This window comes from Salmo salar, chromosome ssa06 (genome assembly GCF_905237065.1).
Source record: "Salmo salar chromosome ssa06, Ssal_v3.1, whole genome shotgun sequence".
NCBI lineage: Eukaryota > Metazoa > Chordata > Actinopteri > Salmoniformes > Salmonidae > Salmo > Salmo salar.
The window spans coordinates 34,144,071-34,163,905 of record NC_059447.1 but is presented as its reverse complement, the minus strand read 5'-3'; the positions used below and the strand labels follow the sequence as shown (position 1 = coordinate 34,163,905).

At 44.9% G+C, this 19,835-nt stretch overlaps 1 protein-coding gene across 3 annotated transcripts in view; it reads right to left on the bottom strand.

Annotated features, from left to right (window-relative positions):
* Window positions 1-19,835, bottom strand: part of LOC106607084 (phospholipid phosphatase-related protein type 5) — a 68,082-nt gene that overhangs the window by 23,097 nt on the left and 25,150 nt on the right. For all 3 annotated transcript variants that reach the window (XM_014203676.2, XM_014203677.2, XM_014203675.2), the window contains exon 3: window positions 17,151-17,339. In XM_014203676.2, the coding sequence (XP_014059151.1) occupies window positions 17,151-17,339 (189 nt within the window). The remainder of the gene's footprint in view (window positions 1-17,150; window positions 17,340-19,835) is intronic.

Below are 19,835 nucleotides of genomic sequence, written 5' to 3'. Positions count from 1 at the left end.
TGTACCATAAACTAAGCTATACCATAAACTATAATAAGCTATACCATAAACTAAGCTATACCATAAACTGTAACAAACTAAGCTATACCATAAACTAAGCTATACCATAAACTATGCCATAAACTAAGCTATACCATAAACTATACAATAAACTATGCCATAAACTAAGCTATGCCATAAACTATGCCATAAACTAAGCTATACCATAAACTATACAAACTATACCATTAAGTACACATAAGCTATACCATAAACTAAGCTATACCATAAACTAAGCTATACCATAAACTATGCTATACCATAAACTAAGCTATGCCATAAACTAAGCTATGCCATAAACTATACAATAAACTATACCATAAACTAAGCTATGCCATAAACTATGCCATAAACTAAGCTATACCATAAACTATACCATAAACTAAGCTATGCCATAAACTATGCCATAAACTAAGCTATACCATAAACTATGCCATAAACTAAGCTATACCATAAACTATACCATAAACTACACAATAAGCTATACCATAAACTATATCTAAACTATAAACTATACCATAAACTAAGCTATAACCATAAACTATACATAAACCAAAACATAACTATACAATAAACTAAACTATACCTATACATAAACTATACCTATACCATAAACTAAACATAAGCTATATACAAACTATACCATAAACTATATACACTCTATACCATAAACTACACCATAAACTTTGCATATACCATAAACTATACCATAAACTTTGCATAAACTATACCATAAACTTAACATACACTATACCCTAAACTATACCACAAACTATACCCACTCTCAGAGAGAAAGTAATGCAAATAAAAAGAGCAACAGAGCAAAAGAGAGAAACAGTAGAGATATGAGAAAGCAAGAGAACCAGATCTGAAAAGAGATAGAAAGAAGCGATTAAGGGATGAGTGAATCGTTTGATGGTGCTATCAGTGTATTGCCTCTGATCGAGCTCAGTATAGTGATTATCAATGCGGTCAGTCATATAATCGTTGTGATTGTGTTGAGGCTGAACGGGACTGTGAAGCTGCCTGTAAATTGGCCTGCTGCACGGATACCAAACAGATATAGCACCACTCTGAAAGCTAGGTATTACCATGGTAACCACTTCACAGTGGTTAAACTAGACACTGTCATTCTCCTTACAATAATAGGCGACAACCTCTCTTTTTCTTAATGGTGTGTACTATGTACCTTCACTTCAACCCCTCTCTACTAGATCCATTGTTTTTTTTCTCGTAGGGAGGTAAAGGAAACTCCTACTCTCCCACCATCTCTTTCTGTCACTCAATCTTTCTCTATCCACTCCCTGTATTTCATCATCTGGTACTCTTCTCACCTTTATCAATTTGTCATTTCACCCTTGGCACTCTTCCTTTACCCCCTCCCCCACTGCACCCCTCCCTTACCTCCTTCTCCTCCGCACCCCTCCCTTACCTCCTCCTTCTCCTCCACTCCCCTCCCTTACTTTCTCCTCCGCACCCCTCCCTTACCTCCTCCTTCTCCTCCGCTCCCCTCCCTTACCTTCTCCTCCGCACCCCTCCCTTACCTTCTTCTCCTCCTCCGCACCCCTCCCTTACCTCCTCCTCCCCCACTGCACCCCTCCCTTACCTCCTCCTCCCCCACTGCACCCCTCCCTTACCTCCTCCTTCTCCTCCACTCCCATCCCTTACCTCCTCCTCCGCCCCCTCCCTTACTTTCTCCTCCGCACCCCTCCCTTACCGTCTTCTCCTCCTCCGCACCCCTCCCTTACCACCTCCTCCCTTACCTTACCCTCCCTCCCTCCCTTCTCCTCCTCACCCCTCCCTTACCTTCTCCTCCCTCCCTTACCTTCTCCTCCCTCCCTTCTCATCACCCCTCCCTTCTCCTCCTCACCCCTCCCTCCCTTACTTCTCCTCCTCACCCCTCCCTTACCTTCTCACCCCTCCCTTACCTTCTCCTCCCTCCCTTACCTTCTCCTCCCTCCCTTACCTTCTCCTCCCTCCCTTCTCCTCCTCACCCCTCCCTTACCTTCTCCTCCCTCCCTTCTCCTCCTCACCCCTCCCTTACCTTCTCCTCCCTCCCTTCTCCTCCTCACCCCTCCCTTACCTTCTCCTCCCTCCCTTACCCTCCCCCCCTCCCTTACCTTCTCCTCCCTCCCTTACCTTCTCCACCCTCCCTTCTCCTCATCACCCCTCCCTTCTCCTCCTCACCCCTCCCTCCCTTACCCTCCCTCCCTCCCTCACTTCTCCTCCTCACCCCTCCCTTACCTTCTCCTCCCTCCCTTACCTTCTCACCCCTCCCTTACCTTCTCACCCCTCCCTTCTCCTCCTCCTCACCCCTCCCTTCTCCTCCTCCTCACCCCTCCCTTCTCCTCCTCCTCACCCCTCCCTTCTCCTCCTCACCCCTCCCTTCTCCTCCTCACCCCTCCCTTCTCCTCCTCACCCCTCCCTTCTCCTCCTCACCCCTCCCTCCCTTACCTTCTCCTCCTCACCCCTCCCTCCCTCCCTTACCTCCTCCTCCTCACCCCTCCCTCCCTTACCTTCTCCTCCTCATCCCTCCCTCCCTTAACTTCTCCTCCTCACCCCTCCCTTACCTTCTTCTCCTCCTCCGCACCCCTCCCTTACCACCTCCTCCGCACCCCTCCCTTACCACCTCCTCCGCACCCCACCCTTACCTTCCCTCCCTTCTCCTCCTCACCCCTCCCTTACCTTGTCCTCCTCCGCACCCCTCCCTTACCACCCCCTCCGCACCCCTCCCTTACCACCTCCTCCGCACCCCACCCTTACCTTACCCTCCCTCCCTTCTCCTCCTCACCCCTCCCTTACCTTGTCCTCCTCCGCACCCCTCCCTTACCACCTCCTCCTCACCCCTCCCTTCTTCTCCTCCCTCCCTTCTCCTCATCACCCCTCCCTTCTCCTCCTCACCCCTCCCTTCTCCTCCTCACCCCTCCCTCCCTTACCTTCTCCTCCTCACCCCTCCCTCCCTTACCTTCTCCTCCTCACCCCTCCCTCCCTTACCTTCTCCTCCTCACCCCTCCCTCCCTTACCTCCTCCTCCTCACCCCTCCCTCCCTTACCTTCTCCTCCTCATCCCTCCCTCCCTTACCTTCTCCTCCTCACCCCTCCCTTACCTTCTTCTCCTCCTCCGCACCCCTCCCTTACCTTCTCATCCTCACCCCTCCCTTACCTTCTCCTCCCTCCCTTCTCCTCATCACCTCTCCCTTCTCCTCCTCACCCCTCCCTCCCTTACCTTCTCCTCCTCACCCCTCCCTTACCTTCTCCTCCTCACCCCTCCCTTACCTTCTCCTCCTCACCCCTCCCTTACCTTCTCCTCCTCACCCCTCCTTCACCCTGTCCTCCCCTGAAGCAGTCCACAGCGGCCCAGCGACAACAGTTACTCTTTCTAGACACATATGGTCCCATGGCAGAGAAGAGACACAGCCAACACGTCCCCCTGGAGCCCACCCTGCCATCTGCATCTGTGTGTGTGCGCTCATTTGCACTCCAGATGTCCTTCATTTGATCCTTCCTTCCATCTTACCTTCTGGACCAAAATTTAAAAATGTATCCCTATGATTAAAAAGGTAGTCAAATAATTCTTATAGAATTACTCTTATAGAATTTCCATGTTGGTGAGGATATTGGACATTATATTATCAGTTTATTGGATAACACCTTGTTTTTAACCAGGACAGAATCATTTATAAAACGTACTTTTTCTGACATAATATAGGCACAGCAGATCCCCTTAATGTATGGGACACTTTTCAATGTGCATTTAGTGGTCATGTAATTCAATACTCATCTTTGAAACCAAAGCAATTTAGGTCAAAAGAACTCCTATTATCAAAGGAAATAGAGGGACAAACAGTACAAATAGATAGCAATAAAAACTGTACCATAGAGGCACAGAATATGTTAGAGGAAAAACTAAAAGAAATGGAGGAACTTATTCAAGAAAGATCAAGTGTAATATATGACAAAAAATAAAGTGAACTGAATGGAATATGGGGAAAAAATGCATCACATAATTTTCATCTTCAACATAGAAATGCAACCAAAAATAATTTATTGAAACTTACAAATGATGGAGTCACCCATGATTCACCAAACAATATTTTGGAAGAGGGAGCAAAGTTGTCATGCCTGCTCCCGCTCTCCCTCTTCGGCGTTCAAGGGAGCCAGGCTGCGCACACCTTCATTACGCACACCTGTCACCATCATTACGCGCATCAGCGCTCATTGGACTCACCTGGACTCCTTCACTTTGTTGATTGCCTTCCCTATTTTTGTCTGCTCCCCCATTTGTTCCCTGTGTCAGCATTATTGTCGTTATGTGTTCATGTCCAGACGCTGTCCTGTCCTGTTCCATGTCCGTTGCTCTGAAATGTTCACTCTCTGTACCTGCTACTCGTCTCTACCAGCGTCAATCCTTACAAAAGTACTAATTTCAGTCTCCTCCATCTCCACTAACCGAAGTTAATTGTAAGGATTTTTTGGTTTTATTAATAATGCAATGTAAAATTAACAGCTGTACAGAAAGACTCATGTGACGGCCAAATTACAGAGGAGGAACTTCTTGATGCAATTAAAGCCTTTAAGTCCGGGAAAAATCCAGGGCTGGATGGCATACCAGTTGAGGTATACCAAACATTTTTTGATGTACTCTGAGGACTGTTGTTTGCATGTTTTAACCACTCCTATAAAAATGGTAGATTATCAGATACTCAACAAGGTCTGATTTCATGATTACATAACTTCTTGGTGACAGGGGGCAGTATTCAGATTAATACGTGCCCAAATTAAACTGCCTGCTTCTCGGGCCTAGAAGGTAGGATATGCATATTATTAGTAGATTTGTATAGAAAACACTCTGAAGTTTCTAAAACTGTTTGAATGATGTCTGAGTATAACAGAACTCATATGGCAGGCAAAAATCTGAGAAAAAAAATCCAACCAGGAAGTGACTTGTAGTTTTTCAATCTAATCCCTATTCAAACTACAGTGTCTGTGGGGTCATTTTGCACTTCCTAAGGCTTCCATTGGCTGTCAACAGTCTTTAGAAATGTGTTTCATGCGTCTACTGTTACTGGGCAGAGAATAGGAGCTCAGTCAATCAGTGGACTGCCTGGGACCAGTGAGTTGTTTACTGCGCGAGCACGCTGGCGCGCCGCTCCTTCTTTTTCCTCTGTAATGAATACGCTATTGTCCGGTTGGAATATTATCAAAGTTTTATGTTAAAAATACCCTAAGGATTGATTGTAAACATCGTTTGACATGTTTCTGCGAACGGTAATGGAACTTTGACTTTCTCTGCTTTTGCGCTCTCTTGCCTTTGGATTAGTGATCTGAACGCGCTAACAAAAAATGGAGGTATTTGGACATAAATATGGAGTTTTTCGAACAAGAATAACATTTCTTGTGGAAGTGGGAGTCCTGGGAGTGCATTCCGACAAAGATCAGCAAAGGTAAGTGAAGATTTGTAATACTAATTCTGAGTTTAGTTGACTCCAGAACTTGGCGGGTAACTGTATAGCTTGCTTTGATGGCTGAGCTCTGTACTCAGAATATTGAAAAAAATGTGCTTTCGCCGTAAAACTATTTTCAAATCTGACACAGCGGTTGCATTAAGGAGAAGTGTATCTATAATTCTTTCAATAACTGTTGTAAATTTTATCAACATTTATGAGTATTTTTGTAAATTGATGTGCTCATTCACCGGAGGTTTGAGGGAATACATTTTCTGAACATCACGCGCCAATGTAAAATGGGGTTTATGGATATAAATGAACTTTATCAAGCAAAACATAAATGTATTGTATAAAATTGAGTCCTGTGAGTGTCATCTGATGAAGATCAAAGGTTAGTGATTAATTTTAGCTGTATTTCTGGTTTTTGTGACACCTCTCCTTGCTTGGAAAATGGCTGTGTGGTTTTTCTTGTCTCGGCGCTGTCCTAACATAATCTAATGTTATGCTTTCGCCGTAAAGCCTTTTTGAAATCGGACACTGGTTGGATTAAGGAGAATCTTCTCTTTAAAATGGTGTATAATACTTGTATGTTTGAGAAATTTGGATGAGATTTGTTGTTTTGAATTTGCCGCCCTGCTATTTCACTGGCTGTTGATAGTGTGTACCGCGGGTGGGACGCTAGCGTCCCAGAGAAGTTAAACAGGACCCACGTGGTAAATATAAAAATCCAGTCCAGTAAAAAAATGGTAGGCCCCTTACACTTCAGTGTTGTGATGCAAAAGTGCATAGAGTTATGAAGTTGAGCCTCCCGGGTGGCACAAGGCACTGCATCGCAGTGCTAGCTGTGCCACCAGAGATTCTGGGTTCGAGCCCGGGCTCTGTCGCAGCCGGCCGCGACCGGGAGGCCCATAGGGCAGCGCGCAATTGGCCCAGCGTAGTCCGGGTTGGGGAGGGTTTGGCCGGCAGGGCTATCCTTGTCTCATCACGCACTAGCGACTCCTGTGTTGGGCCGGGTGCAGTGCACGCTGACCAGGTCACCAGGTGTACGGTGTTTCCTCCGACACATTGGTGCGGCTGGCTTCCGGGTTGGATGTGCATTGTGTCAAGAAGCAGTGTGGCTTGGTTGGGTTGGGTTGTGTTGTGTTGTGTTTCGGAGGATGCATGGCTCTCGACCTTTGCCTCTCCCGAACCCATACGGGAGTTGCAGCGATGAAACAAGACTGTAACTACTACCAATTGGATAACACGAAATTGGGGAGAAAATGGGGGTAAAAAAATTATTATAATAATTATGAAGTTGTTGTTGGATATTATTCATCCTAATCAGAGTTTTTTTTTTACATGGACCATGCATTGGAGATAATATAAGACAAGTACTGGAAACAATAGAACACCATGAAAAATCTGGGAAACCAGGCCATAGCTGACTTTGAAAAGTCTTTTGATAAAGTACGACTGGAATTTATATATAAATGCCTGGAATATTTACATTTTGTAAAATCTCTTATACAATGGGTTCAAGTTATGTATAGTAAGTCTAGGTGTAAAATAGTAAATAATGGCTACTTTTTAGAAAGTATTAAACTGTCAAGAGGAGTAAAACAAGGTTGTACACTATTGGCGTATCTATTTATTATGGCCATCGAAATGTTATTTATTAAAATCTGATCCAACTATAATATCAAGGGCCTAGAAATCCAGGGTTTAAAAAGCCACCCCCTGTACCCGGACTTTGAACTACTCCCCTCTGGGCGCAGGTATAGGGCACCCCTCAGCAGGAAAAACAGAACTAGACAATCATTTGTGCCAGGTGTGATATCCCTTCTAAATAGCTGGGGCTAATGTTCCTATTGACTCAGTAAGGCCAGCAGGCTAGTCTTTTTCAAAAAAAATGTTTTATTGGTATGTAACTTATGAGTTGTATTGTCATTTTGTTTTGTATTTAAACGCCACTTTAAACATGTACATTGCAACAACATTTCCCCATGGGGACAATAAAGTCAGTAACTATTGTACGCTGATGATTCATGTTCTCTTTTAAATCCACTATTGGTATCCCTCCACAGCCTCATAGATGATCTAGATCAGTGGTCACCAGCCTTTTCTGAGTCAAGATCACGTTCGCAGTCAAAAAGCAAGCTGAGATCTACTGCTCAGATTATTATTATATTTTTTTTTTACATTAACCTCACACAAACAGTTTTGTAGGAATGAGGTTTGGGCAGTAGGCCTAATACATTATCACAGCATATTGGCTACATGATTGGCCTGCCAATATTGTTAATCAGACCATATTATATTTCAAAACTCGAGCTTTGATAACAAAATAGATCAGTTGGTTTAGCACTTGTGAGGCACTGTGGAGCATGAATTGAAATAATTAGCTTTTTTATTTTACTGGACTGATGGTAGCGGCATCTGATGGTCAACGAGGTCAAATCACGACATCAGTGATCTTCAGGTCGAAAAGTCGGAGCTCTAGAAAGATGCCGAGTTTCCGACTTGGAATTCCGAGTTGGATGACCATTCAAAACGATCCTTCCTTTCCTCCGGTGAGACTGACCAGAGAGAGAGGGGACACCGTCTTCCACCAAATGGCGAAACTCGAGTCGCACCGCATCTGCCTCATGTACAAATTCATGTTGTTCCTACGACCATAGAGTTAAATATTCCTTAATATTAAAATCGACACGACGAGCTGCTAATAATAAAATGCAGGGCTATCGATACTTGGCTACTCATTCATTGCAGCTGCAGCCCGAGCGGAAGTACGGAGAAGCACGTTTTGTAATAGTTTTGAATATAAACTTAAACATGAACTCACTCGTAAACTGCAGATCTTTGCTGTATTCGTTGACAGTCTCTCTGTGGTCATGGTTTTAAAAGTAATTAAATCTTACGTAGGTTAGTAGCCTTTAAACTTGGCTGTGGCCAGGGAAGCTCTGTAGCCACGGTGATTTGTCCTATCCGATTGGGCAGCACAGTAGGTGCACTCGATTTAGTCACAGATTTGCCGGTCCGCCGGGTAGGCGGAGTTTGTCTAATGGGAACATTTTGCTTACCCGGTGCGCAGGACTATTGAATCAAGTGCACCTACTGGCAACAGCTCAACACAATTTTAAAAAAGGAGCGCAAGCCTTTATCGTTCGTTGGCTTTTCTACAGAAATATTTGGTGATCGACTAGGAATGTCTTGAAGATCAACCGGTTGGCGATCACTGATCTAGATAATTTTTCTAACCTCTCTGGATTAAAACCAAATTATGATAAATATACCATATTAGGTAGCTCTGCAAATTTTGCTGCGAAGAGACAGAATTATTAGATAAATTGTTTTGGTACTGTCCATATGTAGCTTGTTTTTGGTTGCAGGTTCAGAAATGGCTGATGAATTGTAATATTTACCTGGAGCCAAGTCTGCAAATAGTGCTGCTGGGTGATTTTAAAAGTAAGTCAGTCGATCAATATAGTAATTCTCTCAGCAAAAATGTTTATCTTTAATTTACTATCTGTAGAAACTATGAGATTAGAAAGGTTCAGGACTTTTGTGAAACAGCCAGTGGAAAAATATGTGGCAAATAGAAGTGTATGGTTTTCAGAGATAGATGGAGGGATAGCTGAAGGATGGGACTAAAAACAAACAAAAGAAAACTATTGTAAAATATACTGTGTCCGTAAAATGCATATAGTGCCTTCGGAAAGTTCAGACCCTTTCATTTTCCCACATGTTGTTACGCACCAGCTTTATTCTGATCCACCTCTACGCAGATGACACCATTCTGTATTCTTCTGGCCCTTCTTTGGACACTGTTAACAACCCTCCAGACGAGCTTCAATGCCATATAACTCTCCTTCCGTGGTCTCCAACTGCTCCTAAATACAAGTAAAACTAAATGCATGCTCTTCAACCGATCGCTGCCTGCACCTGCCCGCCTGTCCAGCATCACTTCTCTGGACGGTTCTGACTTAGAATTTGTGGACAACTACAAATACCTAGGTGTCTGGTTAGACTGTAAACTCTCCTTCCAGACTCACATCAATCATCTCCAATCCAAAGTTAAATCTAGAATTAGCTTCCTATTTCGCAACAAAGCATCCTTCACTCATGCTGCCAAACTTACCCTCGTAAAACTGACCATCCTACCGATCCTCGACTTCGGCGATGTCATTTACAAAATAGCCTCCAATACCCTACTCAACAAGCTGGATGCAGTCTATCACAGTGCCATCCGTTTTGTCACCAAAGCCCCATATACTACCCACCACTGCGACCTGTACGCTCTGCGACCTGGCTGGCCTTCGCTTCATAATCGTCGCCAAATACATTGGCTCCAGGTCATCTACAAGACCCTGCTAGGTAAAGTCCCCCCTTATCTCCGCTCACTGGTCACCATAGCAGCACCCACCTGTAGCACGCGCTCCAGCAGGTATATCTCTCTGGTCACCCCTAAAGCCAACTCCTCCTTTGGTCGTCTCTCCTTCCAGTTCTCTGCTGCCAATGACTGGAACGAACTACAAAAATCTCTGAAACTGGAAACACTTATCTCCCTCACTAGCTTTAAGCACCAGCTATCAGAGCAGCTCCCAGATCACTGCACCTGTACATAGCCCATCTATAATTTAGCCCAAACTACTACCTCTTCCCCTACTTTATTTATTTTATTTATTTTGCCCCTTTGCACCATATTATTTATATTTGAACTTTGAACTTTCTTCAAATAACAAATCTACCATTCCAGTGTTTTACTTGCTATACTTTATTTACTTTGCCACCATGGCCTTTTTTGCCTTTACCTCCCTTATCTCACATCATTTGCTCACATTGTATATAGTCATTTCTTTCTGCTGTATCATTGATTGTATGTTGTTTTACTCCATGTGTAACTCTGTGTTTTTGTATGTTGTCGAACTGCTTTGCTTTATCTTGGCCAGGTCGCAATTGTAAATGAGAACTTGTTCTCAACTTGCCTACCTGGTTAAATAAAGGTGAAATAAAAATAAATAAATAAAAATTCTAAAATGGATCCAATTGCTTGATACCCCATTATAACAAAGCAAAAGCAGGTTTAGACATTTTTGTTAATGGATAAAAAGAAATAAAAAAATAACATTTACATAAGTATTCAGACCCTTTACTCAGTACTTTGTTGAAACACCTTTGGCAGTGATTACAGCTTCGAGTCTTTTATGGTATGACTCTACAAGCTTGGCACACCTGTATTTGGGGAATTTCTCCCAGTCTTCTCTGCAGATCCTCTCAAGCTCTGCCAGGTTGGATGGGGAGAGTTGCTGCACAGCTATTTTCAGGACTCTCCAGAGATGTTCAATCAGGATTAAGTCCGGGCTCCACCTGGCTCACTCAAGGACATTCAGAGACTTGTCCCGAAGCCACTCCTGCGTTGTCTTGGCTGTATGCTTAGGGTCGTTGGCCTGTTGGAAGGTAAACCTTCATCCCCAGTCTGAGGTCCTGAGCGCTCTGGAACAGGTTTTCATCAAGGATCTCTCTGTACTTTTCTCTGTTCATCTTTGCCTCAATCCTGACTGGTCTCCCAGTCCCTGCCATTGAAAAACATCCCCACAGCATGATGCTGCAACCACCATGCTTCACTGTAGGGATGGTGCCAGGTTTCCTCCAGACGTGACGCTTGGCATTTAGGCCAAAGATTCTTGTTTCTCATGTTCTGAGAGTCTTTAAGTGCCTGTTCGCAAACTCCAAGCAGGCTGTCATGTGTATTTTGTCTGGCCACTCTACCATAAAGGCCTGATTGGTGGAGTGCTGCAGGGATGGTTGTCCTTCTGGAAGGTTCTCCCATCTCCACAGAGGGACTCTAGAGCTCTGTCAGATTGACCATCAGGTTCTTGGTCACCTCCCTGACCAAGGCCCTTCTCCCCCGATTGCTCAGTTTGGCCTGCCAATTCTTCCATTTAAGAATGATGGATGCCTCTGTGTTCTTGGGGACCTTCGATGCTGCAGACATTTTTGGTACCCTTCCCCAGATCTGTGCCTCGACACAATCCTGTCTCGGAGCTCTACGGACAATAACTTCGACCTCAGGGCCTGGTTTTGGCTCTGACATGAACTGTCAACTGTGGGACCTTATATAGACAGGTGTGTGCCTTTCCAAATCATGTCCAATCAATTGAATTTACCACAGGTGGACTCCAATCAAGTTGTAGAAACATCTCAAGGATGATCAATGCAAACAGGATGCACCTGAGCTCAATTTCGAGGCTCATAGCAAAGGGTCGGAATAAGGTATGTTTTTTGCTTTTAATATATTTGGAAAAATGTCAAAAAAAATCGAATTTGTCATTATGGGGTATTGTATGTAGATTGCTGAATATTTTTTTTATTTAATCAATTTTAGAATAATGCTATAACGTAACACAATGTGGAAAAACACCAGTCTCAACGTCAACAGCGAAGAGGCGACTCCGGGATGCTGGCCTTCTAGGCAGAGTTCCTCTGTCCAGTGTCTGTGTTCTTTTGCCCATCTAATCTTTTATTTTTATTGGCCAGTCTGAGATATGGCTTTTTCTTTGCAACTCTGCCTAGAAGGCCAGCAACCTGGAGTAGCCTCTTCACTGTTGACTTTGAGACTGATGTTTTGCAGCTACTATTTAATGAAGCTGACAGTTGAGGACTTGTGAGGTGTTTGTTTCTCAAACTAGACACTAATGTACTTGTCCTTTTGCTCAGTTGTACACCGGGGCCTCCCACTCCTCTTTCTATTCTGGTTAGAGACAGTTTGCGCTGTTCTGTGAAGGGAGTAGTACACAGCATTGTACGAGCTCTTCAGTCTCTTGGCAATTTCTCGCATGGAATAGCCTTCATTTCTCAGAACAAGAATAGACTGACGAGTTTCAGAAGAAAGTTATTTGTTTCTGGCCATTTTGAGCCTGTAATCGAACTCTCAAATGCTGACGCTTCAGATACTTAACTAGTCTAAAGAAGGCCAGTTTTATTTCTTCTTTAATCAGAACAACAGTTTTCAGCTGTGCTAACATAATTGCAAAAGGGTTTTCTAATGAACAATTAGCCTTTTAAAATGATACACTTGGATTAGCTAACACAACGCGCCATTGGCACACAGGAGTGATGGTTGCAGATAATGGGCCTCTGTACGCCTATGTAGATATTCCATAATAAAATCTGCCGTTTCCAGCTACAATAGTCATTTACAACATTAACAATGTCTACACTGTATTTCTGATCAATTTGATGTTATTTTAAATGGACAAAAAATGTACTTTTCTTTCAAAAACAAGGACATTTCTAAGTGATCCCAAACTTTAACAGTAGTGTATATGCAGTTAATTTGCAGTCTACAAATTATTTGTAATTATGTTCCGACCCCACGATCATCCACTCAAGAAAAGAACATTGCCCATGGCTGAATCTAGTTGACAATCCCTGCTCTAGTCTATTTTAAACACAGACAGAGGAGTCCCAAAACTCTCGCTTCTCTTCCATTAGGGCTACCTGTCATCCCCATTACCCTTTCCTGATATGAAGAGACTGGATGGGCAGACGTGTAATGGTATGAGCCTATGTGCTAGCAAAACCAACGACTGCTAGTGTCAATTCCTCAGGTTCCTGTTAGATTCAGCCTCTCCTCAATGAGACACACATAATGGGCACTAACCAGATCGTTTCCATCTGTTCTGTCCTCTCAGATAACTGTTGGAGTAGAAGAGGATGATTTGCCACGGTAGAGTATTGGGATTCACCCCAGCTTCAGTATTTCTCTCATAGGCCTACAATACAGTAAATGCATTCTCTGGTGAGCAGGTTTGGTAGGCCAAGTGGTAGTCCATTAAGACTGAAGTGAGAGGGCAGAGATTTTGATGGGGGGGATTAATAAAGGACTCTTGGGGATGATGCGTCAGATCTCACTACATCTCTGCATGACAATGTAGACACACACACTCATCAACTGTCAGATAGAATCTACTATAAGACATGTTCTCTCAGGTCAGCCCGCTCCTCCTCACACGCCACTGGCTTCCAGTCGAAGCTCGCATCCCTTACAAGACCATGGTGCTTACCTACGGACCAGTAAGAGGAACTGCCCCTCCCTACCTTCAGGCTATGCTCAAACCCTACACCCCAACCTAAGCACTTCTGCCACCTCAGGTCTCATGGCCTCCCACCCCTACGGGGGGGGCAGCTCCCGCTCAGCCCAGACAAAGCTCGTCTCTGTCCTGGCACCCCAATGGTGGAACCAGCTTCCCCATGAAGCTGGGACAGCAGAGTCCCTGCCCATCTTTCTTAAAACATTCGAAACCCTACCTCCTCAAATATTATCTTAAATAATCATCCTCCTCACCACGACCCCCCCCCCCCCAAAATTAAATAAATAAAAAACCTAACCAGCACTTGACCCCCCCCCTTTCTAGCTCTGACTCTACTGATAGCTACGTTATTGAGGAAAATGTTTCTTTTTATGCCTGTGATATGTGATTGTCCCACCCATCCATCTTAAAATGAATGCACTAACTGTAAGTTGCTAAATGACTAAAATGTGAAATGTAATTAAGCCTCAGACCTACTTCTTAGATGCCCTACAAATGAACCAAACTCAAGTGTGTGTGCACGCGCTTGCTTTCATTTGTGTGTGACGATCTGCGTGTGGAGCGGGGGCCACAGTAACTGCAAATGCAGCAACAGCCCTGGGGTAAAAGCCCACAGTATCCTACTGGATGGAATGCATTAATATATAAATAAATGCAGCTGTCTTTTTAAAGTTCACTTGTTTTTCTGGAATAATTCATTTGACGTGCACACACACACACACACACACACACACACACACACACACACACACACACACACACACACACAGTGTTTTTGAGATAACATTGAATCAAAAGCATCAGAATGACGTCACTCCAGCTGAATGTAAACTCCATGGGGTCTGGCTCCCTGCAGGGATTCAGCTCTGCTTCTATGTAAAGCAGAGCTTCCCAACCCTGGTCCTCCAGTACCCCCCAACAGTACACATTTTTATTGCAACCCTGGACAAGCATACTTGATTCAACTTGTCAACTAATCATTAAGCCCTAGATGAATTGAATGAGATGTGTTTGTCCAAGGGCTACAGCAAAAATGTGTACTGTTGGAGTTAGAAAACACTGGTGTAGAGCATACTGTCATCTTGAGTGGCGCAGCACCTCAGTGCCAGAGGCGTCATTAAAGACCTTGGTTCGATCCCGGGCTGTATCACAACTGTCCGTCATCGGGAATCCCATAGGGCGGGGCACAATTGGCCCAGTGTCGTCCGGGTTAGGGGAAGGTTTGGCCGGGGTAGGCCGTCATTGTAAAATAAGAATTTGTTCTTAACTGACTTGCCCAGTTAAATAAAATAAAAATGACCTCAGTGTGATAACACTGGTGTAGAGGATCCTGTCGTTACCTCAGCGTGATAACACTGGTGTAGAGGATCCTGTCGTTACCTCAGCGTGATAACACTGGTGTAGAGGATCCTGTCGTTACCTCAGCGTGATAACACTGGTGTAGAGGATCCTGTCGTTACCTCAGCGTGATAACACTGGTGTAGAGGATCCTGTCGTTACCTCAGCGTGATAACACTGGTGTAGAGGATCCTGTCGTTACCTCAGCGTGATAACACTGGTGTAGAGGATCCTGTCGTTACCTCAGCGTGATAACACTGGTGTAGAGGATCCTGTCGTTACCTCAGCGTGATAACACTGGTGTAGAGGATCCTGTCGTTACCTCAGCGTGATAACACTGGTGTAGAGGATCCTGTCGTTACCTCAGCGTGATAACACTGGTGTAGAGGATCCTGTCGTTACCTCAGCGTGATAACACTGGTGTAGAGGATCCTGTCGTTACCTCAGCGTGATAACACTGGTGTAGAGGATCCTGTCGTTACCTCAGCGTGATAACACTGGTGTAGAGGATCCTGTCGTTACCTCAGCGTGATAACACTGGTGTAGAGGATCCTGTCGTTACCTCAGCGTGATAACACTGGTGTAGAGGATCCTGTCGTTACCTCAGCGTGATAACACTGGTGTAGAGGATCCTGTCATTACCTCAGCGTGATAACACTGGTGTAGAGGATCCTGTCGTTACCTCAGCGTGATACCAACTGTTGCCCATTCATCATCCACCCTCAATGTTTTTTCACTGTTTTTCCTAGATCACTCACAACCCCTTTCTAGTAGAGCCCACTGGATGCTGACACTACATCATCACGATGTCATTTCTACAAATACTAGGTCTAACCACTGGACTGCTGACCACCACAGACACTCAGGACAAAGTTCCAACACGGTGTTGTACATAAAACAGCTATGAGATCTGTGACCGTATCACTACTGTAAATGCTGCTGTCACAGCAGCATGATAACACTGGTGTAGAGGATCCTGGGCCATCATACAGAAGTACTTCATACATAATGCAGCATTCTGAGAAAAGGGGTCAATTATCAACAAGCACCGACTGAAAAGTCACAGACGAGGCGTGAAAGTGGCCAAACAAAGTTCCCTCTTTGGTCTGTGTGGATACTGTTGGCCTCTAAGCAAGGGAATGGCAGCTAATGCAGAGCTGAGACGTCAAAGGATGACTGACTACTTTAATTAGGAAAGAGGGGACCCTTGGGAAGATGAGTGAGGAGGATAGTGCCAACAACTAGCCCTGGAGGACTGGCACTGACCCAAATACACTGTCTAACAAGCAAAGGTAAAGGACTGACTGGTGCACTGTACTGTAGCTGTTGGGAAAAGCGATCAAATGCCTCTAGACTAGAGTCAACAACAAAATGACAGAGGTACTATAGGTGGGAGGTGTCATGAATATGCCTGCCCACTGGTTACGTGATTGGCCCCTGTCAGTTAAGGTTAGGTCAGGTTTTGACTGTGCTCTGATGCAGTGAAATGAGGCTTGACCCAGGTCAAATATTGGTTAATGCACTTTAAAGCTGTTGTGGTCTTTTATTGTGTAGACTGAGGTGGTTTTCAGCTAAGGCCGGTATTGTCTGTTGTCTGAAACAAGGAAGCAGTTTTGGCCTGTGTTGTTCAGTGCCAGGTGCTCCATGTTTTACGCCCTCTGAATCTCTCACACTGACAGCTCCACAACATTGGTACCCTTCCATCCACATTACCATCTCTTTTCTATCCACCATCTCTGTGGTTCTTTGTCTCTCTTTATTGTCTCTCATCTTCTCACATCTCCATTCAACTGGCCTTTGTCTATTTCTGTCTCTTTCAAATAAAACCCACTGACCTGATCACCCTCACAGCCTCTAAAACGTTGCCGTTTCCATGTTCTGTTTCTCACTCTGTCGCCAATCGTTTCTCCGACTCTGTTTCCATTACATCTTTACGTGGTGTGACCATCGTCACTCAATCTCTATTTATGTCTGTCCATACACAGCTTTCTCCACAAGCCTGCGCGCTCCTCCCTGGCTGACCACAAACACACACACACAACCTTTCTGTGACAGGCTCTGAAATGGAGGGAGAGGGCTCCACGTGGCTCACCAATCTGTTCATCATGTCTGTCATAAAGCAGAGATGCATTGGAGATGCTTTGACTCACCAAATGAGAGACAGGATCCAACATTCAGACAAATTATGAATGGTAATATACAGAACCAGACCCCCCCCACACACACACACAGGATTAACCACATGGTCTTACCGTAAAGCAGGGGATGCCTGTAACCAGTGAGTAGACCAGCAGTGGGGGTATCTTGCTGGTTTCATCCGGGCCGGGGTAGGGCTTGGAGAACGTCTTGTCGTAGCAGAAGAAGCCCTGGATGTGCACGGGGAACGTGTCTGTGTACTCAAAGTAGTACGCCAGGAGAACCGTCCCTGCCATGATCACCAGCTGGAAATAGAACATGATCCCCGCGTTAGGCAAGAAGAGGAGGAGGAGGTGGCGGAGGAGGAGAGGAAGGAGGGAGAGTCAAGTCCCAGTTCCCCTCATCCACGGAGAGAGGCATAGGAGTGATGGGAGCAAGAGAGAGGTCCGGTGAAGATCAATAGAGGGAGAGAGCACCTACTGTAAGCCTGACCAGTGCAGCGGGAGACAGAGTGGAGTGCGAGAGAGAGAGAGAGGGAGAGAGAGAGAGAGCGAGAAAGCTGGAGGAAGAGAGAGCGAGAGAAGGGAGCATCTACAGGGGAGAGGAAGAAGATGGAATAAAGACAGGAAAAATAGAATTCTACTGCAACATGAAGAGAGAAAACAAAGAATATCAGAGAGCGAAAGAGAGACTGGGAGTGAGGAGGGTGAAAAGAGTATGAGAGGGAGAGGGGGAACTGCTTGCATTGGTATCGGTGCGCCTGAGTCTACTACGGAGGAGCAGTGGGTGTATTTTTGGATGCTGTGTTTGAAGAGTAGTGTGAATGTGATCATAAGCATCCTACAAACCAGTTATATGAGCTGACATCCCCTGTGACATGTTCAAAGTCTGATTCCAGGGTTTTTCTTATATAGGCAGATCCATGGACATCAGAGATAATAATACACTACTGAGATATCAACTCAATTGCAAGTCGTCCCAAAAAAATATATGAAAATGGTGTCTACATGTAATATTTTCCCCCATCATGAATAGACCAGAATATACTTTTCCATGACTTTTTGTATCTCATGGAATGTACACTGTACTAGTATGTAGTGTAGTAGTACTAGTACTGTAGTATGGTGGAATGGAGCTGCATCTGATTTAACTCAAATACACAAAACAAATCCTAATTGTATGGCCTCATTTATCAGGGAAGTGAAGGGACAGTAATAGCCCCTTTCTTTCCACTTAGCTAGGGACATGGTGCTGGGTGAGGGGACATGTTTCAGCTTCACACTCCCTTAGGATATTATCTGTGCTCCAATGCCCTCTGACCATAGACACTGCAGACAGATATTTATAGATTTTTTGATTTGTTCAGAATCGTCTTCACTCGCTCTACCCTCCCTTGAGAGAGAGACATGTTATGCCATGTGCGGTTGTCATGGTGAAGAATATAACGGTAGAGATGAGTTCCCAATATTGTGTAATTTCAATTCGTCTCAGCAGGATTTATGATTGCATAAAGTGTGGAGGTATAGTATATTTAGGTTCGCGTGATCTTGTCCTCATTCAGAATGATTCAAGGGAGAACATTGTAAGAGTAATGAAGACCAGCAGCATCACTGAAAGATACATAACCTCATATACTTTATAATTGGCGTTATATTAAATGATACTGTATGTTCTATCCTAACAATGAGTATGCGGAGTAGGTTTATGTTTAAGTAACACATCTGCAGTAGTGTAGGCTATTCCAGATACAACATTATCTTATCAACAATGATACCCAAAGCCGCTGATTTATCACATCCCAAGCCAATGTTATTCTCTCATTGTGTATCTTTATCCCCAACAGCCTGGAGAGAAACAGAGACATTTTGAAGTAGGAGTGAGTCATATCATTTTCCCCTACCTATTATTTTACATATGTCGTGTCTCATCGCTGCAACTCCCGTACGGACTCGGGAGAGGCGAAGGTCGAGAGCCATGCATCCTCCTAAACACAACACAACCCAACAAAGCTGCACTGCTTTTTGACACAACGCACATCCAACCCGGAAGCCAGCCGCACCAATGTGTCGGAGGAAACACCGTACACCTGGCGACCTGGTCAGCGTGCACTGCGCCCGGCCCGCCACAGGAGTCGCTAGTGCGCGATGAGACAAGGATATCCCTGCCGACCAAACCCTCCCCAACCCGGACGGACGACGCTGGGCCAATTGTACGCCGCCCCATGAGCCTCCCGGTCGCGGCCGGTTGCGGCAGAGCCTGGGCACGAACCCAGAATCACTGCGATGCAGTGCCTTAGACCACTGCGCCACCTGGGAGGCCCTCTGGGAGGGATCTGGGTTGGATTTTAATCATTTCATTCTGAGAACTGTCCATCTCACAGTAATACATTTTAAAGACATATGAGAAAATGTATGGCATTGTGTCATTAGCAGTACGTAGTTCAATAAGACACAGTAACAGTAGTGAAGACATTATGCCCATTCTGGTGCCCTCCTGTACAAATCCAGTTGTGGGTTTGTTGTTTTTTGTGCCAGTCTCACTTTCATCTGACTCGTTGGACCGGTGATGTTCAGACACATTATTTACACCCTGACACCTCCTCAGCCTCCCTCTGCTGCTCTCTCTCTGCCTCTCTCTTCCTCCCTCTCTCACACTCAATCACTGTCTACAGTATCTCTCTCTCACACACACACACACACACACACACACACACACACACACACACACACACACACACGCTTGTATCTGACTGGTCCAGCTGTGCTGCTGTCAGAACTCCTGTCAACCAATACCTGGTCAGT